General features: G+C 48.8%; 1 protein-coding gene across 2 annotated transcripts; it reads right to left on the reverse strand.

Moving 5' to 3' along the window:
* Positions 1-1906: 1906 nt before the first annotated feature.
* Positions 1907-27186, reverse strand: IVD (isovaleryl-CoA dehydrogenase). 2 transcript variants are annotated; one of them, XM_073639134.1, is made up of 12 exons: positions 26957-27186; positions 23973-24062; positions 20218-20269; positions 19932-20101; positions 17508-17640; positions 16617-16753; positions 16102-16198; positions 15317-15410; positions 9253-9334; positions 6389-6493; positions 5748-5820; positions 1907-2396 (listed from the first exon to the last, which is right to left on the reverse strand). In XM_073639134.1, exons 1-12 carry the CDS (start codon positions 27107-27109, stop codon positions 2263-2265), a joined length of 1320 nt encoding a protein of 439 aa, XP_073495235.1. In that variant the 5' UTR covers positions 27110-27186; the 3' UTR covers positions 1907-2262. The 2 variants fall into 2 exon arrangements, with proteins under 2 accessions (XP_073495235.1, XP_073495236.1); XM_073639135.1 differs by having other exon boundaries at positions 17508-17601; positions 26957-27185.
* Between the last annotated feature and the right edge of the window lie 729 nt (positions 27187-27915).

The following is a 27915-nucleotide window of genomic DNA, read 5'->3' on the forward strand; positions in this document are numbered from 1 at the left end:
AGTGGTCGGTCTCCAAAGCAATGAGCTGTAACTAAAAGAATAAAGTGTTAATATTTCAAGAACGACTGACAATTTTAATAAGCAGTAAATTGCAAAAATCACTTGTATTTACAAGAACTATCCAACAATACCCATTTGGGAATAACCCTTTTAAGGCCACGACCCCACTATCAGTATTCAGTCAGTATTTTTTCTCAGGAGTGGGAGACAAAACCAGGAGTGGGTGACAAATGCAGAATTGGTGACTTGTTTCTATTATACCTTTTCTCTGATTGCTCCTCACCTGGTTTTGGCTCCCACTCCTGAGAAAAAATACTGACCGAATACTGATAGTGGGGCCGTGGCCTTAGGGTGATTTCTGCCCCTGCCGCGGTCAGTCCGTCGGGTGTCTGGCAGGTTATTCATTTACTGCATATTAAACAATTCTGTGGTGATTATTTCCCATGTTAGGAGCATATGTGCTAATGGATAGAATAACTTTCTTTTAGATTTTAATAATATGCCCATAGGGGCGATCTATTAAATGTTTTATTTAGAAATCTGCCTTGTGCTAAAACTTGCAATTGTTTCTTTTTATAAAGTGTCTGTGATTAGGCCTGAGGGGCGGCCTATACATCTGATAGACTTTCTATAATATACCAGAATTCAGCACATAAAGCAGCTCTATGGCTGCTCACAGCAGATGGAGATTTCAATTTGCTTCAAGAACGGCTAAATCTTTACCATATTTATTACATGGTGTTCCCCTCTTCATAAATCCAGCACGAATCAGACTGGACTGTGACTCGCCTGTCTTAGGAAATTTCCCTCCTTAGTATTTATTGTGAGATGCAGCAAGAATAGAATTAAAATACAATTGAAAACAAATCCCCACCACTACCAGCAGGGGTCACTAAAGTACATTGTGAGACCTGCCTGCAATCTACTAAACCTCCACCGGGGGGATATATTTCTATTATTTTACTCCTCGTATCAACTCTTTCCCCATTTATTCCATGTGTATTTTATTTAGGACTACTGCTAAAGAGGACCTGTCGCTTGCTTAAAAACAAAAAATTGAGTTATATTCTTTGTAAAAATTCCAGATCTCCCCCTGATTCTGCCACAGAAGAATCAGTGATTTTTACAAGTAATTTAACTGAAATTTTCTATATTTTTCTTAAGAGCTTATATTTTCTTAAAGCCCTTCACATAAATCCTGTAGAAAAGCAGAGTGAAGCCGACCGCATACACTACAATAAGCTAAAACCGCCACTGGTGCTGATATAGTCTAATATGTCCAAAAACTCTCATACTCTGAATGTGCAGTATTTCATCAGCACTATAGGAGCTGGAACTGACTTCCTTTCACCTCCCAGCATGCATTTCTCCTGCCATTGCCTTCACTGGACTATGCAGGATGACAGACAGGACAGGAATGAAGAGATGAAGCATCCACTTTCTGTAATGCATCTCTGCTCTTACAGGGTGGGTTACACTTAGACAACCCCTTTAAGACTTACATTGGTGACAGGTCACTAATGTATGATTGGTGGGGGTGAGACACCCGGGACTCCCACCAGTCAGCTGTTCCTGATGTCGGCGGCGTCACAAAACTGCTCAGTTATGGATCTGCACAGCGCCTGTATAGTGGCCGCGGCCGGTACTGCACATCCGCCCCCTATTCAAATCAATAGCAGGTGGAGTGCAGTGCCCGGTTGCACCCACTGTGCAGCTCTGTAACTGATCAGTCCTGGCCGCCGACACCAGGAACAGCAGATTGGCGGGGGTGCAGAGTGTCGCACCCCCACCGATCAGACATTGATGACCTATACTAAGGATAAGTCATCAATGTTAAATGTTTAAGTCCCAGACAACTCCTTTAACAGGCTGTAGATATCACTATAGACAGCACTGGGGAAAATAATGACAGATGATTGACGTATGCTTTATTTGTTCCTGGAGCAATACACAGACTCCATAAACAGTGATCAGTGGGGGTGATCAGAGCCCCCCATCTCTTGGATATAACTATACGGTTCATGGTTTCATGTCCCCGGTATAAGAATCTTCACATTCACTTGATAAAGAGTCGGTAGACAGAGCACTGGACCGGTCTGGTCTCCTAACAGTCCAGTCTGTGCGGCCACGAGGCTCGCAGCTTCGAGGTAAGTGTTTTAGGCAGTGAGTGCCCATTGCTCCTCATCCACCCGGGTGCAGAGAGATTTTTGCAGATTGAGTTCGGAGTTAGAGCCATGATCGGTGATCTCCAAGGTCGGCAGGTTACTTGTACAGAGCATTGAAGGCTCTTCCTATGACCAGTCTCCGAACCTCGCTAGTACCAGCCCCTATTTCATAAAGCTTGGCATCACGAAGGAAGCGGCCCATCGGGTAGTCATTTATATAGCCATTGCCCCCTGTGGAGAAATAAACATTTATAAAAGAACAGTGAACATGGGGTGGTCTCAGTCTTCATGGGTAAAATTGCAAAATACGGTAAAAACTTTTCAATTTACTTCTTATTAAAAATCCTCTCAGACCTAGAGAAGAGAGATATTTTTAGGTCACCAGCCACCTCTGCCAGTCTGTCAGAGGAGGTCGGTCTCCTAGGGAAGGAGTGCTGTCCGCTCTGGATCCGGCCGGCTTCATTATGCCTCTGTCCTCTGATTCTCCAGGAGGGAAGGCTGCTTCTGATTGCAGCACTGGAGAGCGCACAGGACGGGTGGCACCTCTGGTCCGAACTGTCAGTCATCAGGAGCAAGCAGGAAGCCAGAGGACGGGGAGCAGAGGACGGGGAGCAGAGGACGGGGAGCAGAGGACGGGGAGCAGAGGACGGGGAGCAGAGGACGGGGAGCAGAGGACGGGGAGCAGAGGACGGGGAGAACCTTTTAATGGGAATCTGTCAGCAGGATTGTCTATGTAATCTGAGATCAGAATAATGTCCGGCCAGATTCCAGCAATGTGTTACTTACAGGGCTGTGTGCTGCTGTATCAATAAAATCAGTCTTAAATCAGCAGGATATTATCATTACAGCACTAGGTGTCTGATCAGCAGCTTTCTATCAATATATAGTGTACACAGGAAGCTGCCAATCGGTGGTGTGAGCGGGGGTTATACACAGGAAGGTGCCAATCAGTAGTGTGGGCGGGGGTTATACACAGCTGCCAATCAGTAGTGTGGGCGGGGGTTATACACAGCTGCCAATCGGTGGTGTGAGCGGGGGTTATACACAGGAAGGTGCCAATCAGTAGTGTGGGCGGGGGTTATACACAGCTGCCAATCAGTAGTGTGGGCGGGGGTTATACACAGCTGCCAATCAGTAGTGTGGGCGGGGGTTATACACAGCTGCCAATCAGTAGTGTGGGCGGGGGTTATACACAGCTGCCAATCAGTGGTGTGGGCGGGGGTTATACACAGCTGCCAATCGGTGGTGTGAGCGGGGGTTATACACAGGAAGGTGCCAATCAGTAGTGTGGGCGGGGGTTATACACAGCTGCCAATCAGTAGTGTGGGCGGGGGTTATACACAGCTGCCAATCAGTAGTGTGGGCGGGGGTTATACACAGCTGCCAATCAGTAGTGTGGGCGGGGGTTATACACAGCTGCCAATCGGTGGTGTGAGCGGGGGTTATACACAGCTGCCAATCAGTAGTGTGGGCGGGGGTTATACACAGCTGCCAATCGGTGGTGTGAGCGGGGGTTATACACAGGAAGGTGCCAATCAGTAGTGTGGGCGGGGGTTATACACAGCTGCCAATCAGTAGTGTGGGCGGGGGTTATACACAGCTGCCAATCAGTAGTGTGGGCGGGGGTTATACACAGCTGCCAATCAGTAGTGTGGGCGGGGGTTATACACAGCTGCCAATCAGTAGTGTGGGCGGGGGTTATACACAGCTGCCAATCAGTAGTGTGGGCGGGGGTTATACACAGCTGCCAATCAGTAGTGTGGGCGGGGGTTATACACAGCTGCCAATCAGTAGTGTGGGCGGGGGTTATACACAGCTGCCAATCAGTGGTGTGGGCGGGGGTTATACACAGCTGCCAATCAGTAGTGTGGGCGGGTGTTATACACAGCTGCCAATCAGTAGTGTGGGCGGGGGTTATACACAGCTGCCAATCAGTAGTGTGGGCGGGGGTTATACACAGCTGCCAATCAGTGGTGTGGGCGGGGGTTATACACAGCTGCCAATCGGTGGTGTGAGCGGGGGTTATACACAGGAAGGTGCCAATCAGTAGTGTGGGCGGGGGTTATACACAGCTGCCAATCAGTAGTGTGGGCGGGGGTTATACACAGCTGCCAATCAGTAGTGTGGGCGGGGGTTATACACAGCTGCCAATCAGTAGTGTGGGCGGGTGTTATACACAGCTGCCAATCAGTAGTGTGGGCGGGTGTTATACACAGCTGCCAATCAGTAGTGTGGGCGGGTGTTATACACAGCTGCCAATCAGTAGTGTGGGCGGGGGTTATACACAGCTGCCAATCAGTAGTGTGGGCGGGGGTTATACACAGCTGCCAATCAGTAGTGTGGGCGGGGGTTATACACAGCTGCCAATCAGTAGTGTGGGCGGGGGTTATACACAGCTGCCAATCAGTGGTGTGGGCGGGGGTTATACACAGCTGCCAATCGGTGGTGTGGGCGGGGGTTATACACAGCTGCCAATCGGTGGTGTGAGCGGGGGTTATACACAGGAAGGTGCCAATCAGTAGTGTGGGCGGGGGTTATACACAGCTGCCAATCAGTAGTGTGGGCGGGGGTTATACACAGCTGCCAATCAGTAGTGTGGGCGGGGGTTATACACAGCTGCCAATCAGTAGTGTGGGCGGGTGTTATACACAGCTGCCAATCAGTAGTGTGGGCGGGGGTTATACACAGCTGCCAATCAGTAGTGTGGGCGGGGGTTATACACAGCTGCCAATCAGTAGTGTGGGCGGGGGTTATACACAGCTGCCAATCAGTGGTGTGGGAGGGGTTATACAGGGCTAAGCATTTAGAGCTCTGCAGCAGAGAAAACTGTTTTTGTATCAAAAATGACACATCGCTGGAATCAGGGTCTCTGCCCCTCCACCATGCTGCTCTCCGATTATATAACAAAAACCTACTTAAAGATTCCCTTAAAGTGAATACAGGCAACAATCTAAACTGGACACCTTTACTTGCACAAATCGCAACGCTTGTCAACACTGAATTCCTAAACATTGGAGATGCCTATATATGAAAACACAGCGGTGGTGGTGCGCTTGCTCCCAGAGCCATCCCAGTCTTTTCATACAGGTGAAGACACACAGGGCAAGTTTCATTTGCAGTTAAAATTTAAAGTCATTTTCTCGTTTTTTTTTTTGTTTTGTTTTTTTTTTACATCTTGGATCATTACTTGATGGGGTTTTTTTTGCACCAAAATAATTCTTCAAAATGGCGCACACAGTACAATGAATTCTTTATTTTCGTCTTTAATCTTTTTTTTTTTGTGACTTTAATGAAAAAAAAATTGGATGCTCCTCTAACAGCGCAAAATTTTGTGCGAGAAATGTATCATATAAAATCAATTATGGAGGTTATATTTCTCGGGCACAGAGTTTGCTCAATTGATGAATCGGCTGAAAACATTAGGCAAAAAAAAACCAAAAAAAACCCCCACAGCCGTAATGGTGATCGCTTTGTGTTGTGGACTGCTGGAAACATCGAGGGCAAAACTGAAGAATAAATATGTATCAGTAGTGCTGGTGGATTTAGGTGTTGGCCAAAAGGCACAGGTTAGACTCTCCTTACCTAGACACTGAATACCATCGAGGGCCACTTGGGTAGCAGATTCAGCAGAGTAAAGGATAACGCCAGCACAATCCTGTAAGTAAATGACATGTTCCCAATTTATCACATACAATAACCAGAATTGAAGAAGAACAAAAATTCTACTTTAAAGAGGACATGTCACCAAGTCAGAAGTGACCAGTGTTTGCCCTTCCTTTATTCCCGCTGCTCCCCCGAGTATTACACTTTTTCATTTTTTTAAATCCACCATACGGTTGCAGAGATATGGGCCTTTTTATTTAGTGTTGATTGTGTGTAATCTTTATAAGGGGGCGTGGCCCACAGGATAATTATGCAGAGCAGCCTAAAGACACGCCCCTGAGGATCCTGTGAGCCACGCCCCTTTGATATAGATCATAAAATTTAGCAGTAAGTAAAAAGGCCCATATCTCTGGAACAGTATGGCAGATTTAAAAAAAAAAAAAAAAAAAAAAAAAATCATGTTCAGGGAAGAAGTAGGAATACAATAAAAAAGAAAGAAAAAAAAAAGCTCCCTTTTCATCTAAAGACAGGTCAACGTTTAATAAATTATCCATTGCACTGAAGTCTAAAATATGGTGTTAAATTGTATTAAGCTACGACCCATCTGAAATCATACTTACCTTAGCATTGAAGTGTCCCTTGTCACATGCCCTGGCCACATTATAGACATACTGGCGACATGCAGTCAGACGTGTATACATATCCGCCATCTTTCCCTGCATGAGCTGCCAAAGAAGACAGGATGACAAAACGGTCTAAGATATGGACAATAATAAAAATATACCAGCTAGGTCTGATAAGCCTGCACTATCGGGCCAGCTTCATACCACTACAAGTCATGATGCGAGTACAGACTGATGTCCAGATCAATGGCTGCGGGTCTCCTGAGCCAAACTCAGCATCCTCATAGGCATACAGTAATGCTCAAAATAATAGCAGTGGGTTCAAAAACAGGAGTTAAGCACAAAATCTTTCTCCTAGTTGTTATTTCCAGCATTGGGAACATTGCACACTGTTTTCTAATTCAAAACATGGAGAAATGTATATAATTCTTAACTACTTTACAGAAAATAACAAAAAATGAACATTGTCCTGTTCAAAAAAATAGCAGTGTCTGCATTTGTCTTTACAAACTCACAACTGCGAATCACTAACCTAATATTTAGTTGCATACCCACAGTTTTTTAGAACTGCTTCACATCAAAGTTGCATAGAGTCAACCAACTTCTGTCTCCTGTCATCTGTTATTCCAGTCCAGGATGCTTTGACTACATCCCACTATTTTTCGGCATTTGTTGGCTTTGCCTCAGAAACAGCATTTTTGATGTCACCCCACAAGTGTTCTATGGGATTCAGGTCTGGGGATTGGGCTGGCCTCTCCATAGCCTCAATTTTGTTGGACTGGAGCCAAGATTTTGCTCATTTACTGGTGTGTTTAGGGTCGTTGTCTTGTTGAAACACCCATTTCAAGGGCATATCCTCTTCAGCGTAAGGTAACACGACCTCTTCAAGTATTTTAATATATGCAAGCTGGTCCATGATCCCTGGTATGCGGTAAATAGGTCCGGCACCATAGTAAGAGAAACATGCCCATATCATGATGCTTCCACCATGCTTCACTGTGTTCAGAGAGTACTGTGGCTTGAATGCGGAGTTTGGGGGGTCATCTGACGAACTGTTTGCGGCCCTTGGACCCAAAAAGAACAATTTTACTTTCATCAGTCCACAATGTATCTCCATTTCTCTTTAGGCCAGTTGATGTGTTCTTTGGCAAATTGTATCCGCTTCAGTACATGTCTTTTTTTAACAGTGGGACTTTGCGGGGACTTCTTGCTAAGAGATTTGCTTCACACAGGCGTCTTCTAACTGTCACAGTACTCACAGGTAACTTGAGACTGTCTTTGATCATCCTGGAGCTGATCATTGACCGAGCCTTTGCCATTCTGCCTATTCTTCCATCCATTTGAATAGTAGTCTTCTGTTTTCTTCCACGTCTCTCTGGTTTTTCTTTCCATTTTAAAGCTTTGGAGATCATTTTAGCTGAACAGCCAATCATTCTCTGCACTTGTTATAATGTTTTACCCTCTCCAATCAACTTTTTAATCAAAATACTCTGTTCTTCTGAACAATGTCTCAGACGACCCATATTTCTCAGGCTTTCAAGGAGAAATGCATGTACAACATGTGCTGGCTTCACCCTTAAATAAGGGTCACCTGATTCACACCTGTTTCCTCACAGAATGATTGACCTCATTAATTGAACTCCACACTACTATTATTTTGAACAAACCCCCGTACAATTAATTATTCAAATACACAGACTCAGAAACATAAAAACCTGCAGATCATGAATGTAGAGTCTGGTGGTTTTCTTAGAATCTACTGCACCAACTAGTAAATTATTTGACATGTGGTAATATAATTATACCAAAAACAGTGATTCATCTGGTTAGTCATATTGGACTGCTATTATTTTGAACACTACTGTATAAGAGGCTACTGAGCCCAGATCAGGAAACCCACGGTTGGCCTCAACTTTGCAGTCACACAGTGGGTAAATTGCAGACATGTGAAGGTAGGTTTATAACATGTGTCTGTCTAAGTAGAACCTGTGGATTTGCGATGGATTTTGCTACAGATCTGCAGAGGATTTCATCCTATGCACACACCCTATACAGACACGCTGCAGATCTGAAATCTGCCCCACAGTGCAGCATGTGCGTGAGTTTCCATGTAGTAGATCTTTAAAGGCCCCTTTTACAGTTAGTTATTATATTCATCTGTAATACTTGAGGAAACCTGTGTTCCATAGATTCACACCACACATGTGGTGACAGTACGCCAAGAGACCGTGACTTTTTGAGAAACAATGATTTTTGCTTATCTAAGAATTTACTATTTCATGTGAATCACTCTGTAACTGTTTGAACTAGATGGTAATAATAAATGCTGACTCTAGACTTCTCAGAGCCATATTGACCCGACACCTGAATGTATAGTCTATGTGCACTCCGGCCGTACCTACAGACCTAAAGAGGTAACCCTCTGTGGAGATCTGGCTCATCTAACCACGCAGACACATAATTGGCCAAATTATCGTTTGAAAGAAAGTTCATTCCTGATGATTGGCATGTGTACTCAAGGCAGAGATGATACGGTGTGTGCTGTAAACTGTATGGTGACGATTGATCATTTCTACAATGCGTGTGATGCGATTCATTGGCTGCAATGACTTAAGCTGGCATAAAACACATTGTTCTCGGCAGCACATGTGCTGCCGATAACATGATATTCAGATGCACACAGAAGGAATGTCATTACCGATCATTCCGTGAGCGTAGGATGCTGGTCGACTGGCTAAACGGGTTATTAATGAAAGCTTTTATATGGTCGATCATTTGTCAGCCTGGATCGGCCCGTCTAGAGGAGTCATTAGTGTTATATAATGTGCAAAAAAACAAACATTTTCCACACTTATATTTACCTGGAAATATCCAATTTTTTGACCGAACGCTTCTCTGGTGTGTAAATAGGGAAGTGCGTGGTCCAAAACAGCCTGCATGATCCTAAAGGAGGACAGAGAAGAGATCGGTCACCAATGACAAAAATGGCCAAAACGGGTGATCAGGAGACCTTGCGGCTCCGTGCACATTAGTGGGGCTTCAGCTGCCTTACATTACTGCATGTAGCCAGTGTGCGAGCACTAACCACATTAAAGGTGTTTTCCAATCTCAATAGGATATGTCGTCACTTAAAGGGGTTGTCCTTTAAAAAAAGAGGGATTTTTGGTACTCACCGTAAAATCTTTCTTGGAGCCTTTATTGGGGGACACAGGACCATGGGTGTATGCTGTTGTCGCTAGGAGGTTGACACTAGGCAAAAAGGAAAAATAGCTGCTCCTCCGCAGTATATACCCGCCTACAGGCACCAAGCTCACCAGTTAGTGGCTAGAGCAGTAGGAGAAGCACAAAATAACCAACTATGTAATGCCCAACGGGGCACAACCGTGAAAAAACTGAATGAGATGCCCAACAGGGCCAACGTGACATATGTCCAAAAACAGGGAGGGTGCTGTGTCCCCCAATGAAGGCTCCAAGAAAGAGATTTTACGGTGAGTACCAAAAATCCCTCTCTCTCCATCGCTTCATTGGGGGACACAGGACCATGGGACGTCCCAAAGCAGTCCCTTGGGTGGGAGAACAGAAGATAGTCACAGACTAGGTCAGACTTCGGCAACTGCCGCCTGCAGGACCTTCCGTCCCACACTGGCATCAGCCGAAGAATAAGTGTGGACCTTGTAAAACCTTGAAAAGGTGTGAAGAGAAGACCACGTTGCGGCCTTGCAGATTTGAGAGGCCGAAGCCTGATGGCGGACCGCCCAAGAGGCCCTTACTCCGGGAGGGGTAGGTTTGCCCGAGATGCGATGTGCCTCCAAGATGGTCGAACGTATCCAACGGGCGATGGTTGACTTGGAAGCAGAGAGACCCTTGCGATGCCCCTCAGGGATGACAAAAAGGGCATCTGAGCGCCGAAGGGAGGCCGTTCTGGAAAGGTACACATGTAGAGCTCTGACCAGGTCCAGTTTGTGCAGGGACTTCTCCCGTGGATGCACTGGAGCAGGGCAAAAGGAAGGCAAAACGATGTCCTCATTAATATGAAAGGCGGAAACCACCTTTGGCAAAAAGGAAGGCACCGGCCTGAGCACTACCTTGTCTTGATGGAATACCAGAAAAGGCGACAGACAAGAGAGGGCTGCGAGTTCTGCGACCCTTCTAATAGAGGTAACAGCCACCAGAAAAGCCACCTTCCAGGAAAGGAGAGAGGCTGGAATGTCCTGAATGGGTTCAAAAGGGGGCTGTTGTAGGACGCTTAGGACCATATTAAGGTCCCATGGTTCCACTGGAGGGCGATAGGGGGGCGCCAGGTGGGCTACCCCTTGTAGAAAGCTAGCCGTCCTCAGGTCAGGACCTAAGTTACGTTGGAATAGAATGGACAAGGCCGAAACTTGGCCCTTGAGAGTGCTGAGAGATAGTCCCACCTCTAGGCCAGACTGAAGAAAAGCCAAAATGACTGGCAAAGAAAAGGACATAGGAGTCAGTTGATCTTGTTCGCAGTGACGAAAAAAGGCTCTCCAAGTTCTGTGGTATATGCGCGAGGTAGCGGGTTTTCTGGCGTTAATTAGGGTCTGAATGACATTGTCAGTAAAGCCCGCCGTCTTCCAACACCGCGGCCTCAACGGCCATACCGTTAAATTCAGAGAACGAGAACTCTGATTAAGAATAGGACCCTGAGAGAGGATGTCCGGATGGTCTGGTAGTCTCAAGGGGGAGTCGACCAGCAGATTGACCAGATCTGCGTACCAGACGCGTCTGGGCCAATCTGGGGCTACTAGGAGAACTGGTACTCCCTCTGTCTTGACCTTTTTGATGACTCGAGGGATCAAAGGTAGAGGTGGAAAGAGATAGGGCAGTTGTAACTGTGACCATGATATGACTAGCGCGTCCTGAGCGATTGCTAGCGGATCGTGGGACCGAGCTACAAAGGACGGGACCTTGTGGTTTAACCGGGACGCCATGAGGTCGACATCCGGCGAGCCCCACCGCAAGCAGATTTGGTGAAACACCTCGGGATGGAGAGACCATCCTCCTGAGGCGAGGCCCTGCCGACTGAAGAAGTCGGCCGCCCAATTGTCGACCTCTGGGAGGGGTTCGGTTGAGCAAACTGACGAAAGGACCGGAATTGAAGGGGGCGTCTCCTAGGAAAAGGGCGTTTGGGTCTGTGCTGGGGGAGAGAGGTGCTCTTACCCCCAGTAGCATCAGAGATGAGCTGATCTAGCTTGGATCCAAACAGCCTGGAACCTTGAAAAGGAAGATTAGTTAGAGATCTTTTGGAAGCCAGGTCGGCGTTCCAGGCTTTAAGCCAAAGAATTCTACGTAAGGCAACGAGATTACTGGAAACCCGGGCTGAGCATGCAGCAGAGTCGAGGGACGCCATAAGTAGATATTTTCGGCAAGGCCGATCTGATCAGCTAAGTAAGCCAGATCGTCCAGGGAGGCGCCTGCTAGGATGCCCTGCCTGAGCTGTTTGGCCCATGCGGACACCGCTTTTGATACCCAAGTTGAGGCGAATGAAGGGCAGAGGGAGGTGCCCGCAGCCTCAAAGGCTGACTTAGAAAGGGCCTCAACCTGTCTATCCGTGGTATCCTTAAGGGAGGAATCATCCAGAAGAGACAGTACCGTCTTGGCGGAAAGGCGACAGACGGGAGGATCCACAGATGGGGACTAAGTCCATTTGCTGACAACGTCATGGTTAAAGGGGTATAGGACGTTTAACTGTTTCTTTCCTGTAAAGCGCTTTTCTGGATGCTCCCACTGCTTTTGAAAAACGCTGTCAAATTCTGCATGGTTAGAAAAAGTGCGTGCAGGACGCTTAATCTTTTTGAAGGAAACAGAGTCTGGAGAGCTGGAGGATGAGCTTGTGTGAGTCCTTTTCTGAGAACGTGCCGTCAGTCTGCCCCTGTGAGGAGGGGGCAGGGGTGCCTGCGAATCATCTGTGAGGATCATCTGTGAGGATGTTCGGAGCGCTGGTGGCTGTGGATAACATAGGCAAACATTCTGGTTAGCGTTCTAAGACCTGCACCAGAGATTGAGAAACCTTGGTGAGGTCAGAGACAGACTGTGACATAGCAACAGCCCAATCCAGAGGGGATGGGGTTACCACGTCCTGAGCGGCAGGGGGGGGGGGGGGGGGGGGGGGGGGGCTATCTTGGGGTGCCAGCATGGCGGGAGGTTTGCAGGTCGACCAGAAGGCCGTAGTGAGACTCGCGGGCCACTTGGTACCGCAAAGAGCACAGGCGTAGTATGTGACGATGTGAGAGGGACGGACTGAGGGCTCCCTAGGTTTGGGCATATGTGCCTGACCAGGGATACTGCAGAGGGGAGCGCTGTGAGCAGGGGGGTCGGTGTCAGGACAGAGCCTACCCGATCCTGTAGAGAAGCGGTCCCGTGTCCCCCTGAAGGCTCCGAAGGCGAGGCTGGAGCGGGTCAATAGGTGCCGAAGGAGCGGGGAGCTGCATGCGGCAGAGTGATGGCGTCGGTGCAGAGGATGCAGCGTTGATGACGGAGAGCGACGAAGCTCCAATAGGTAGATGGGGAGGGGGGGGGCAGGCTTGAGAGGCCCGCCGATGATAGGTCCGCAGAAGGCACGAGGGTGTGACGGAAGCGCCACTATGCTCCTCGGCCCTGGTTGGTCAAAAAGGAGGGGGCGTATAGCCGTCGGAGCGGGACCGCCCACAGGACACGCCGCCAACGCCCCCCCCCCCCCCCCCCCTGGCCGGAGAAAAGCGCGGCAGATTTGCCGCGCATTATGAAGGAGGAGAAGGAGGAAGTGGCCCAGGGAAGCGCTGTTAAGCGCCATGTTTGGTGAGAGGGGGAGGGGGAGGGGGGGGGGGGGGCAGGTAAAGCTGGGGGACTGGGACCTGCAGCTAAAAGGCAGGGAGTACCTGTCTTAGCGGGTCCGGGAATCGTCCCCTTCTTTCTCCTTCTGAGGATGGTCTCAGGATGCCTTCCTGGATAGGGGGGGGGGAATCCTGGCTTTTCCTCCTTCCCACACTGTCTGGTCCTGGACAGTGCAGGAGACTGTCAACCCCAGAAAACTGGGGGAAGGTCACCCGCAGGGACCACCGTCTCCCTCCCAGGCCGCTCTGAGGAGGGGGCTGGGGTGGGGAACAGGCTAGGACTGGCCACCGAGATCACCCTGAGACACCCTAAGGTGACAGGGGATAAGTCCTGCCCAGCGGGTCCGAGAGTGGGCGATGTGGGGGTAGCCACATTGCTCTCTCGGTCGCTAGTGGGTTAACAGGGGACACAATGTGCCCTGTTAGCCTGAAGAGCTGTATCTGAAAAAGAAAAAAGAAAGGTTAATAAACACAACAGGGTTGGATCAGTAGGATCCAGGTCTACCTCCTACAGACACTAAGCTTAAACTGGTGAGCTTGGTGCCTGTAGGCGGGTATATACTGCGGAGGAGCAGCTATTTCTTTTTTGCCTAGTGTTAACCTCCTAACGACAGCAGCATACACCCATGGTCCATGGTCCTGTGTCCCCCAATGAAGCGATAGAGAAATGTTTACCACCACAGAATAAATAATAAGCAATGTCCCAGCGAGATTGGAGTACCCCTTTAATGGGGTTCATGCTCACATACTGGCTAGATGCAGAGTGTAAATATCTTTACAAGCAGCACAAAAGTGTCTCGCTGCAGAGACCCCCGATGTTCCAGAGAGTGAGTGGCCTAAAGTCCGCGTTACTGAGCACGTCCGACCACAGCTCTTAATAACTGCTCTGGAATGGATCAGAGGTCGCAAATGATCACTAAAGATTCATTCACACAGGGGACTTGTGGGACCAGTTTTCAGGATCAGTGGGGATTCCTATGGTTGGACTACCAGCGGTCATATATTTATCCCCTATCCTGTAAATAAGTGATATTTATTGTTTAATAATCACTAGGGGTATAAACATCTGGAACCCCCAATAGTCCTGAGAATGAGGGGACTCCGAATATATGAAAACCTGTGCTATTCTATGTCTGTGCTCAGCATCAACAGTACCTATGCCGGGGATTAGAGGCGACACAAGAAAGACCAATTAAGAAATGAATTGACACGCAACACTTCACTGAAAATTACATGGTAGCTAAATGTGGACCCGAAAGAGCAGGGGTGGGACCCGAAAGAGCAGGGGTGGGACCCGAAAGAGCAGGGGTGGGACCCGAAAGAGCAGGGGTTAAAGGGTTTTTCTCATCTTCATTGATGGCTATTGTCAGATAAAGCTTGAAAAAAATAAGCAATTGTGCAATTTACTGTTTGTTAAAATTTGCAGTCATTCTTGAGATATTAACCCTTTTCTTTTGTTTACTTCTTTGTCATGGAGACTGACCACCGCTGTTAGACCGCACACCACTTACAGGCTCTGCCGCTGTTAGACCGCGCACCACTTACAGGCTCTGCCGCTAGATCGCACAACACACACACTGCTTACAGGCTCTTTTCTACTGAGTTTGTAAATGCTGCTGTGAAGTTGGCTGGGATCCCTAGAGAGCGTGATTAGCTTCAGTGCAGCAATTACAGGCTAGACTGCAGTGATGGTCGGTCTCCAAGGTAACTAGCTGTAAACAAACGGAAAGTGTTAATATCTCAGGAACTGAAAATATTAATAAGCAGTAAACTGCAAAAGAGCTTACTGCTATAAGCTCTATCTGAAAACATCCATATATGAAGATGGGGGGGGGGCTTTAAAAAAAGTGGGTTTATATTTTTTTTTAAGTATAAAAGCGAAGAGAATAATGAAAAGTGAGACATCAGTGTAAATAGTAATACGGCATGAGGATATACAGGGAAATATTAGGGCGTCTCTTACTAGTATGTAGATAAGCACAATGTAGACTATTAGTGCTCTAGACATTGTACCTAGTGTCCAGGGACACAACACAGGCGACATTAGTCATAAAGATAAATAATTCTATATACAACGAATTATAACAGTTACCCCAGGGGACCTCCGCTCAGCACCAGCCTCTCCAGATCCAGGCCGCTCATCAGCACATAGACTCCTTTACCTCTGTGTCCGAGCATGTTCTTGTCTGAAAAATACAAAATTACTCAAAGGGGAACGACCACAACAGCCTCATGTGGAAGACCAAAAGGGCTGCCCTTCGGTGGTTATTCCTTATCTATGGGGTTGTTAATATCTTGACTATTGTTGGGGAGCCAACTGCTGGCACCACAAAAGATCCCCTCCTCCCCGACAACGAGGGCTTCCGATACCCACCCTCCTCCCCGACAACGAGGGCTTCCGATACCCACCCTCCTCCCCGACAACGAGGGCTTCCGATACCCACCCTCCTCCCCGACAACGAGGGCTTCCGATACCCACCCTCCTCCCCGACAACGAGGGCTTCCGATATTCTTTTGGTGGCTGGAATACCCACTTCGCGAAAGTTGTCCCCTAACCCATGAGGAAAATATCCCTTTAATGTCCAATATGGCCCCATTTCTCCTTAAGATTCAAGTACTCCACAATTTCTATAACTCCCCAGAGACATCTAACAAGTATTAACCTCTGAGAAGGCCCTTTCAATGGTGCAAAGTGGGACAAGGGACCCCTCTTATTCCCCCACTGACGGGATCCCCACCTATCTGACATTTATGGGATATCTAATTAGGAGGTCCTGAATAAGCTGATGACCTACAAATGTCATACAGTCCTGATGCACAAACCCCTTGTTATACAATCTGGTAACAAAATTCTCTTATTCTTCAGAATTTACCAACCTGGAATCTTGCAGTCCTCAAATACAAGCTCCGACGTGTTTGATCCTCTCATTCCCAACTTGTCAAGTTTTTGTGCAGTGCTAAATCCTGGTGTTCCCTACAGAATGAAGCAAAACACCGCCATAGAGAATCAAGCAAAACACCGCCATAGAGAATCAAGCAAAACACCGCCATAGAGAATCAAGCAAAACACCGCCATAGAGAATCAAGCAAAACACCGCCATAGAGAATCAAGCAAAACACCGCCATAGAGAATCAAGCAAAACACCGCCATAGAGAATCAAGCAAAACACCGCCATAGAGAATCAAGCAAAACACCGCCATAGAGAATCAAGCAAAACACCGCCATAGAGAATCAAGCAAAACACCGCCATAAAGAATCAAGCAAAACACCGCCATAAAGAATCAAGCAAAACACCGCCATAAAGAATCAAGCAAAACACCGCCATAGAGAATCCTGACATGCTGGAGCAGACCAGAGACGATAAGGCAGAGCAGTATACGCTCGTCATCACCTTTTCCACGATGAAGGCCGTGATCCCGTGTGACGCTGGCTTAATGTTGGAGTCAGTCTTTGCATAGACGATGAGCACATCTGCGTCTGGGCCATTGGTAATCCAAAACTTGCTGCCATTCAGGATATAGAAGTCCCCTGGAAACAGACGGTTATCACTGAGGGGGACATTCTCAGGTAACAGCGCATTTTCGGTCAGGATTTTCTAAACAGAAAATGTGCTACTCTTTACAGAAAGGGCCGAAGTCTCATCTACCCGTCACTAAGAACACCAGCACTGCGGATGTGAAATCTGCAGCATGTGAATGTATCCTGTGAACAATGGTCCCCCGTCATTATCCCTCCCAATTCCCAGAGTAACAGAAATTAATATTTAAAGGGGTTTGATATAATTATTTTTCTTTAGCTAAATGCATGCATTTAAGGCTAAAAGTCATTTTTGCAATTGGGTTTCATTAAAAATTTTGACTCATTTGGCTTTTACAGGCTCTTGATTTCCCGACACATTCAACTTTGATGTGGTCTGTGGTCATAAATCAGTTATGAGGAGCTAAAAAAAGATAAGAGTTACAAACTTTCTGTCAAACCGTTAAAACAAGCTCACTGATGGGATTCTCAGCTAACTCATTCTGCAACGAGGTATAGACAGTGCAAAATAGAGGCTATAGAAGCCAAACAGTGCAAAATAGAGGCTATAGAAGCCAAACAGTGCAAAATAGAGGCTATAGAAGCCAAACAGTGCAAAATTTTTAATGACTCCCAACTGCAAAAATGATTTTTAGCTACAAATACATGCGCTAAAGTAAAAAAAAAAAAAACACAACTATCCAAACAAACACAAAAACAATCCAGTTTAAGCTAAACAGGGCACATCTCATACACGAGTACCTACCTTTCTTCTCTGCTTTCAATTTCATGGAAACTACATCAGAGCCAGAATTCGGTTCGCTCATGGCCAGCGCTCCTACATGTTCTCCGCTGATCAGCTGGTTAAAAAAAATATATATACACCGCATATAAAATGACTGCAAAATACAATAAAAATATAATAAATAAATATCACTAATAATATAATGATGCCAGACATGAATGCACAAAGAATAGATGTGTTCACAGCACAAAATGCAAACTAAAATAATCCCGGAAAATACGTTCACAAATAGTCACATAAGTAGTACTTATTCAAATGTTTTCGTATTTTTTTTTTGACCCACTATGTCATGTTTCTGCCCGAAGGTATCTAGTAGGAAACGCACTGTACGGTGGGGGAAATAAGTATTTGATACCCTGCTGATTTTGCAAGTTTTCTCATCTACAAAGAATGGAGAGGTCTGTAATTTTTATCGTAGGTACACTTCACCTGTGACAGACAGGATGTAAAAATAACAACCAGAAAATCACATTGGATGATTTTACATAATTAATTTGCATTTTATTGCATGAAAAAAGTATTTGATACAATAGAAAAACAGAACTTAATATTTGGTACAGAAACCTTTGTTTGCAATTACAGAGGTCAGACGTTTCCTGTAGTTCTTGACCAGGTTTGCACACACTGCAGCAGGGATTTTGGCCCACTCCTCCATACAGATCTTCTAGGTTTCGGAGCTGTCGCTGGGCAACATTGAGTTTCAGCTCCCTCCAAAGATTTTCTATTGGGTTCATGTCTACAGACTGCCTAGAAAACTCCAGAATCTTGAAATGCCTCTTATGGAGCCACTCCTTAGTGGCCCTGGCTCTGTGTTTCGGGTCATTGTCTTACTGGAAGACCTAGCCATGACCCATCTTCAATGCTCTTACTGAGGGAAGGAGGTTGTCGGCCAAAATCTCTTGTTACATGACCCATCCATCCTCCTGTCCCCTTTGCAGAAAAGCACCCCCAAAGTAACACGTTTCCCCCACCATACTTCACAGTTGGGATGGTGTTCTTGGTGTTGTACTCATCCCTTTTCTTCCTCCAAACACAACGAGTGGAGTTGATTCCAAAAAGTTATATTTTAGTCTTATCTGACCACTTGACCTTCTCCCATGCCTCCTGTAGATCATCCAGATGGTCACAGGCGAACTTCAACCAGGCCTGAACATGTGCTGGCGTGAGCAGGGGGACCTTCCGTGCCCTGCAGGATTTTAATCCATGACGGCGTAGTGTGTTACTAACGGTAATGTTTGAGACTGTGGTCCCAGCTCTCTTCAGGTCATTGACCAGGTCCTCCCGTGTAGTTCTGGTCTGTTTCCTGGCCTTTTTCAGAATCATCCTTACTCCACAAAGTGAGATCTTGCATGGAGCCCCAGACCGAGGAAGATTGACAGTCATCTTGTGTTTTTTCCATTTTCTAGTAATTGTGCCAACAGTAGTTGCCTTCTCACCAAGCTGCTTACCTATTGTCCTGTAGCCCATCCCAGCCTTGTGCAGGTCTACAATTTTGTCCCTGGTGTCTTTAGACAGCTCTTTGGTCTTGGCCATGGTGGAGAGGTTGGATTGTGATTGATTCAGTGTGTGGACAGCTGTCTTTTATACAGGTAACGAGATCAAACAGGTGCAATTAATACAGGTAATGAGTGCAGAGTAGGAGGGCTTCTTAAAGAAAATCTAACAGGTCTGTGAGAGCCAGAATTCTTGCTGGTTGGTAGGTGATCAAATACTTATTTCATGCAATAAAATGCAAATTAATTATGTAAAAATCATATTATGTGATTTTCTGGGGTTTTTATTTTTAGATTCTGTCTCTCACATGTGAAATGTACTCAAGATAAAAATTACAGACCTCTCCATTCTTTGTAGGTTGGAAAATGTGCAAAATCAGTAGAGAATCAAATACTTATTTTCCAAACTGTATATCTGAATTATCCTTGGGTCTTTAATGGGGTCCCGCACAATCCAAATAAAAGCATCAATGCAAACACTGATGGACAAACGACAATGGGATTCAGAATTGTACTGTCTATGAGTTAACTGAAAATTGGTCAGTGAGCTTGTAATAACAGTCAGATAGGAGGGTTTATAATGCCTATTTGCTTTTTTTCTGAGCTCATTTCAGCAGATTTATGACTACAGACCACATCAAAGTTGCCTGTGCTGGTAAACAAAGACAGTGCACAATTTTTAAAGAAACCTAGTTACAAAACAAATCATTTTTAGCCACAAATATATGCATTGAAGTATAAAAAAAAATAATTTCTCCAAAAGGTGGACAACCTATTGGTCCATGTAAATGCTTTCTTGGATTGTAGATTTCAGCCCTATTGGTCAGATGCATCCGCATGCAGTAGCGATGTCCAGAAGAACAAGTAGCGGTCAGTAACACTTAGGCAGTACCTTAGGAAGATACTTTTCTTTCTGGGCTTCGCTTCCGTTTCTCACCAGCTGGTTGATACAGAGGTTGGAGTGGGCTCCATAGCTGAGGCCGACAGCTGCGGACACACGGGAGATTTCCTCCACGACCAGGACGTGCTCCAGGTATCCCATGGCCGATCCTCCGTACTCCACTAATAATAGAGATAATGAGATCGTATACGGCACAGAACATAACCCGAAACAGAGAACGAGCGCAAGTTTAGGCGCTTCTACAGAAACCACAGTCTTCCCTGTCATCACCACTAACCCGGTGCGGTTATACCCAGGACGCCAAGATCTCCGAGCTTCTTCCAAAAGTTCTAGGAAGAAAATACACAGAATTATGTGCCACTTACAAAAGTCCTCATCCCCCTTATCTTTCCCGTAACACATTTTCAGTTCCACCTTCCATTATGCATAGAGCAGACTTACACCATCATATCTATGGGGCAGACTTACACCATCTTATCTATAGGGCAGACTAAAGGCCCCGTCACACTAAGTGATGCAGCAACGATCCCGACAACGATACGACCTGTCAGGGATCGTTGCTGCGTCGCTATGTGGTCGCTGGTGAGATGTCAAACAGGCAGGCTCACCAACGATCAGGGTAGCATTGACATCGTGGAAAGAATCTTTCCACGATATCCTGCTCCTGGTTACCAGCCTGCTGAAGCAGGAGCAGGCTGGTAACCATGGTAAACATCGGGTTACTAAGTGCGCGTGTGCCCCTAGTAACCCGATGTTTATCATGGATACGGCTCTGCTAAGGTGAACGGTAACCTCCCGTGCACCGTAGCAGAGTGGTATCCATGGTAAACAGCGGGTTACTAAGTGCGCGCGTGCCCCTAGTAACCCGATGTTTACCATGAATACCAGCTTGATTGTTGGTCCCGCTGGTCACACACAGCGATGTGTGCTGGCCAGCGGGAGGCCAACGACCAAAAATTGTTCCAGGACACTTTGCAGCGATCAGCGACCTCACAGCAGGGGCCTGATCGCTGCAAAGTGTCACACACAGCGACATCGCTGGTGAGGTCGCTGGTGAGTCACCAAAACCGTGACAGAGCAGCGATCTCGCTAGCGATATCGCTATGTGAGACGGGGCAGACTTACACCATCATATCTAGGGGGGCAGACTTACACCATCATATCTAGGGGGGCAGACTTACACCATCATATCTAGGGGGTGGTGTGATGATTTGATACGGTGTGTGCGGTATCATTCTGTCTATGTTCATATTTTTACTGATTTTAGGAATGTTGTCTTGTTGCTCTGTATCGTTCTGTGTGTTCCCTGTATTGTTTAGAGTCAGAATTACCTTACAAAAGGTCCTATAATTGAATTAGCTCAGTTACCGTCTGCAGCCTGAATGTGTCCATGCCTCTTGATGAGCCCCTGCTGACATTTCCTATGACCTCTCTGCTCCCCAAATGCTGCAAATCACCCCATGTAGTGCCTCGATCTATGAGGCTGGGCATCCCAGGTCTGGGGGGCCTGAAAACCATCTAACCTGTCTACCTACCCCTGGATATAAGGAGGGGGCCTGAGAAGGACAGAGGTTGGAGTAAGATAGATCCTTTGTCGGATGCTGAGGCTAAGGCCAGCACCCCAGAGAGACTTGGAGAAACCCCGATTACCCTGGAAATTACTGCTGGAGGAGCCTCTAAGGAGAAGTATCTGGAGCCGAACTGCCATATCCATCTCTAAGCAGAGCATTGGGACTCATCTCCCGGGGTATTTATCCTGTACTGGACTGTGTTCCTGGACTATTTCATCCTCTGTGTGGTCGATTGTTTCATGGACCTTTCAGTTTTGCATGTAATAAAGGTTCTTTGGATTGTTCACTCATCTCTTGCTCGATTCATTGTGTGATACCGGAGTAGGACCCTGTGGGGAGCGGACTCGCGCCGCCATACACACGGGGTGGGGGGGGGGGCGGACTCGCGCCGCCATACACACGGGGTGGGGGGGGGGGCGGACTCGCGCCGCCATACACACGGGGTGGGGGGGGGGCGGACTCGCGCCGCCATACACACGGGGTGGGGGGGGGGCGGACTCGCGCCGCCATACACACGGGGTGGGGGGGGGGGGCGGACTCGCGCCGCCATACACACGGGGTGGGGGGGGGGGGCGGACTCGCGCCGCCATACACACGGGGTGGGGGTGGGGGCGGACTCGCGCCGCCATACACACGGGGTGGGGGGGGGGGCCGACACGCGCCGCCATACACACGGGGTGGGGGGGGGGGGGCCGACACGCGCCGCCATACACACGGGGTGGGGGGGGGCCCCCGACTCGCGCCGCCATACACACGGGGTGGGGGGGGGGGCCCGACTCGCGCCGCCATACACACGGGGTGGGGGGCCGGACTCGCGCCGCCATACACACGGGGTGGGGGGGCGGACTCGCGCCGCCATACACACGGGGTGGGGGGGCGGACTCGCGCCGCCATACACACGGGGTGGGGGGGCGGACTCGCGCCGCCATACACACGGGGTGGGGGGGCGGACTCGCGCCGCCATACACACGGGGTGGGGGGGCGGACTCGCGCCGCCATACACACGGGGTGGGGGGGCGGACTCGCGCCGCCATACACACGGGGTGGGGGGGCGGACTCGCGCCGCCATACACACGGGGTGGGGGGGCGGACTCGCGCCGCCATACACACGGGGTGGGGGGGCGGACTCGCGCCGCCATACACACGGGGTGGGGGGGCGGACTCGCGCCGCCATACACACGGGGTGGGGGGGCGGACTCGCGCCGCCATACACACGGGGTGGGGGGGCGGACTCGCGCCGCCATACACACGGGGTGGGGGGGCGGACTCGCGCCGCCATACACACGGGGTGGGGGGGCGGACTCGCGCCGCCATACACACGGGGTGGGGGGGCGGACTCGCGCCGCCATACACACGGGGTGGGGGGGCGGACTCGCGCCGCCATACACACGGGGTGGGGGGGCGGACTCGCGCCGCCATACACACGGGGTGGGGGGGCGGACTCGCGCCGCCATACACACGGGGTGGGGGGGCGGACTCGCGCCGCCATACACACGGGGTGGGGGGGCGGACTCGCGCCGCCATACACACGGGGTGGGGGGGCGGACTCGCGCCGCCATACACACGGGGTGGGGGGGCGGACTCGCGCCGCCATACACACGGGGTGGGGGGGCGGACTCGCGCCGCCATACACACGGGGTGGGGGGGCGGACTCGCGCCGCCATACACACGGGGTGGGGGGGCGGACTCGCGCCGCCATACACACGGGGTGGGGGGGCGGACTCGCGCCGCCATACACACGGGGTGGGGGGGCGGACTCGCGCCGCCATACACACGGGGTGGGGGGGCGGACTCGCGCCGCCATACACACGGGGTGGGGGGGCGGACTCGCGCCGCCATACACACGGGGTGGGGGGGCGGACTCGCGCCGCCATACACACGGGGTGGGGGGGCGGACTCGCGCCGCCATACACACGGGGTGGGGGGGCGGACTCGCGCCGCCATACACACGGGGTGGGGGGGCGGACTCGCGCCGCCATACACACGGGGTGGGGGGGCGGACTCGCGCCGCCATACACACGGGGTGGGGGGGCGGACTCGCGCCGCCATACACACGGGGTGGGGGGGCGGACTCGCGCCGCCATACACACGGGGTGGGGGGGCGGACTCGCGCCGCCATACACACGGGGTGGGGGGGCGGACTCGCGCCGCCATACACACGGGGTGGGGGGGCGGACTCGCGTCGCCATACACACGGGGTGGGGGGGCGGACTCGCGTCGCCATACACACGGGGTGGGGGGGCGGACTCGCGTCGCCATACACACGGGGTGGGGGGGCGGACTCGCGCCGCCATACACACGGGGTGGGGGGGCGGACTCGCGCCGCCATACACACGGGGTGGGGGGGCGGACTCGCGCCGCCATACACACGGGGTGGGGGTGGGGGGGCGGACTCGTGCCGCCATACACAAGGGTGGGGGGGGGGGGGACGACGACTTATACCACCATACATATTACTCACCTTCATGTCCTTGAACTCATTCTGCTGATCTATCTCTTGTGCTTTAGGGGCCAAATGATCCTGGAGAAACTTGTGCAGCGTATGGCGGAGCTAAGCACAGAAAAAAAGTGCTGGTTAGGTCATACACAGGGGATATATAAAATCTGTCATTTCAGAACTTTTTCCACCTTTTATGTCTCCCATAATCTGTACAAATCCATTGAGAAACAGACAAACCATTTTAACAAGGAAAAATAACAAAACTAAAACAATATGGCTGTATAAGTGTGAACACCCTCATAATTGGGGATGTGGTTGTGCTCAGAATCAGCCAATCACATGTACCCTCATGTCACATAGTCAGTACACTGCTGCCATCATTTATAGTGATTCTGAGTAACTATATTAAGTTTTGCTGTTCTAGGAGGATTTTCCTGACATTTTCTTAGTTGCATTTTCCAGCAGAAGCCGTGGTCTGCAGACAGCTGACAACACAGCAAAGGGATCTCATTGGGGAAAGATACAAAAACAATATCCAAGGCATGAGATATAGCATGGATACTGAAAACATCAAAAAGTACCTTAAATTTGGCACAGTGACTTTCCCTAGAATTGAACGTCCCTCAAAAATTGTTGAAAAGACAAGAAGAAAATTGGTCTGGGCGGCTGACAGGAGGCTTGCAGCAACATTAACATTAGTACATTAGTATGTTTTGGGGCTTTTTTAGGCTTTAGTCAGGGTGGAAGGAATTATGAACAGTTCCAAATATCAGTCAGTCAATTTTGCATTAAAACCCTCAGGCTTTTGCTAAAAAGCTGAAGAGGAGGAGAAATTTCACCTTTCAGCAAGAAAGTGACCCTAAGCGACTCCCAAATCAACAGAAGAATGGCTTCACCAGAAGAGGATCAAAATATTGCAAAGGCCCAGACCTGAATCTAATAGTAAATCTATGTGTGACCTGAAGAGGGCGCTGTACACACGAGAAGCCCTCGCAATCTGACAGATGTGGAGCTACTGCAAGGAAGAGGGGGCAAAGATTGCCAAGTTTAGATGTGCCATGCTGATAGACTCCTGCCCAAAAAGACTGAGTGCTGTCATAAATTCAAAGGGGCCTTCAACAAAGTATAAGCTTAAGGGTGTGCAGATTTATGCAACCACATTATTTTAGGAGATTTTTAATGGATTTGTAAAGATTATAGGCAACATCAAAGGTGGACACGTTCTAAAATAATTCTTCTTGGTAGGTTTTTTTATTTACATGACAAAAAAAAAGGCATTTTAGGAGGAGGGAGGGTGTAGACTTTTTGTATCTATCCACAATCCCCCATTCTTATTAGTCAGCCAGGTCATGACAAATGGCAGGTAGGATTGTGCGTTCTGTATAAAGTCCCCAACCCCCCCCCCTGACAGTGACGGAATAGCTCGGTACAGTCATTAACAGAGAAAGCGACGGTGTAAAGGGTCAGGGCCAGCAAGGACAAAGCGATCAATATGGAGGGAGCGCTGCTGATCTGCCGTCATCAGGAACCGGTGATAACATGGAAATGATAAAGCCCACATGGTCAAGGCCACATTATGTTCCTTTTTTGCGCATATTGAAGGTATTTGGCCAGGCTTGTAGCAAAAACCCTTTCTAGAGGTCTGTCCGGGATCCAGATGGCATGTAATAAGGATAAGTCCTCAATATCAGATTGGTGGGGGTCCGGTCTGTTCCTAATTGAGGGTGTCAGACCCCCAGGGACTGATATTGATAAGCTATCCTAAGGAAAGGCCATCGATATACAAGCACTGGACAACCCCTTTAAGGCACTGCCAAAATCTTGGCTCTGCAGAAGCTGTAACACCGCTGTTTTTTTTAGGTTGATAAGAGGAGCTGAAAGAATAATTTTTCCAAGAAAAGGGTGAAAATGTTTCAGCTCTGAGAAATGGAGGGGAAGGGGGGATATCAGTAGGGTGAGAGGCAAGCACTTTTTTTGTGTAAAATACTTAACTAAATAAGTAAAAGTTAATTGAGACAATAGATCATTTCCTACAATTAGATTCTGTTTTTTTTGCAACTGCTGGTTTGTAAACAAAAAAATAAAACAATACAGAAAATAAAAAAAAATGCTATACTTACTTTATTATGACGCCAGGAAAAAAACAGAACACTTACAAGCTCTATTGGAAAGCGAGTAAGCACTATCCTGTGCAGCAGAGGTGGCCGGTAACCTAGGTAACGAGCAGTAAACTATCACTTTACACATTCTTCTGTTCTTGAGAACGAGGAATTTTCAATAAGAGAAACTGTTAATCATTGTTTATATGAGCAAGTTGCAATTTTTAGTATTTGAGATAAGAAAACCCCTTTAAGGCGGCCACAGACCTGCATTTTAGTGTACGGGCTGACAAATAGGGTTTTCTATCCCCTTCATCTTTATTAAAGGCCATGGAAGTGAGACCACCCCCATGGATTACAGGGGTGCAGCCCTTAGAGGCCATGGAAGTGAGACCACCCCCATGGATTACAGGGGTGCAGCCCTTAGAGGCCATGGAAGTGAGACCACCCCCATGGATTACAGGGGTGCAGCCCTTAGAGGCCATGGAACTGAGACCACCCCCATGGATTACAGGGGTGCAGCCCTTACAGGCCATGGAGGTGAGACCACCCCCATGGATTACAGGGGAGCAGCCCTTACAGGCCATGGATGTGAGACCCCCAGGATTACAGGGGTGCAGCCCTTACAGGCCATGGATGTGAGACCACCCCCATGGATTACAGGGGTGGAGCCCTTACAGGCCATGGATGTGAGACCCCCGGGATTACATGAATGCAGCCCTCACTCTGCTGGTGGGTGGGAGCCACCAATGTTCTCTTTGCTTCAGGATAAGTGAATGGAGGCTCTCTCCACCAATCAGGTTCCAGCTTTCACGTTCCAGGGTCAGAATAGAATGTAAACGGAGTTCTGATTGGTTGGGGTGACATATAGACACGTATAGCCGTCACATACGTGATTTCTCCCACCTGTCGCTGCTCGTCACTGAGCCCGTTCACAGTGTCGTCCACTGGCGCGGCTGCACTCGAACACCACCGGGTGCCCTGGGCCAGCAGCGGCCTTCCTCGGCGGCAGTCACTGACAAGTCTACGGAGGAGCACGGCCATGGTGTCCGAGAACATACGGGGTATGGAGCAATGAGGTGTGCGCTCCTCGTCCAATCAGGGCGGCGAATACCAAACACCCCGCCGCTAACATGACGCGTAATGAGGCCCCGCCCACTCCATACTCAACAGAGGACGGAGGCTTCTCCTTGAGAGCAAACATGTGACCGCGGCAACCAATAACAGCAGGCTCTGGTCACCGAGCGCTGGCGTCACTGGTTGCTATAGGCAACAGCGTCAGTCCCTAGAGAAACGAACCTCAGTCCTGTATTTGTTAGGCTCCACAATCCATTTACACCTGAGGGGGTGTAAGAGGAGCAGACACGCCAACTCTTGTGGAAAAACGCAATCTGCCTCCTAGGCTGTGTGCACACAGTGCGGTATTTCAGCGTTTTTTTACCCGTTGACTTCAATGGAGTCAGTCAAATCCTCAGCAAAAACGCAAATGTTTGCAGGTTTGCCTGACTGAACTGAAGACAATGGATGAAAAACGCTGCAAAAACGCACAGAATTGACATGCTGCAGATTTAAATGCAATGGCAATCCTGACAGGAAAGCTCCTGATCATGTGCACAGCACTTCAGGATTGGCATTGCGTTAGCTGGCACACGGATTACATAGCGGTTTTGGTGCATTTCCATGCGGAAAAAAACGCGAAAACAGACAAAGAATTGACTGCGGGTGACAGTCGTAGGCTGATGAGAGACTGATAATAGCGAGAGTGGGCGCCGCTGAGAGTTGCTGTCATCAGCCCGCGTCTGTGCTCACAGTAAAGAAAAAAAACTGTTAAAATAAAAAACACATAACACTCACCTGTCCTCCAT

Source organism: Phyllobates terribilis, unplaced genomic scaffold (genome assembly GCF_046119375.1).
Source record: "Phyllobates terribilis strain yellow unplaced genomic scaffold, ASM4611937v1 Scaffold_7__3_contigs__length_470593459, whole genome shotgun sequence".
Classification (NCBI taxonomy): Eukaryota; Metazoa; Chordata; class Amphibia; order Anura; family Dendrobatidae; genus Phyllobates; species Phyllobates terribilis.

Coding starts and splice junctions, on each gene's coding strand:
- IVD (XM_073639134.1), bottom strand. CDS start 27,109: ATGTTCTCGGACACCATGGCCGTGCTCCTCCGTAGACTTGTCAGTGAC. Junction 16,199..16,616: donor CGGCCTTCATCGTGGAAAAG/GTGATGACGAGC, acceptor TTCATTCTGTAG/GGAACACCAGGATTTAGCAC. Junction 5,821..6,388: donor AGGGACACTTCAATGCTAAG/GTAAGTATGATT, acceptor ATTTACTTACAG/GATTGTGCTGGCGTTATCCT.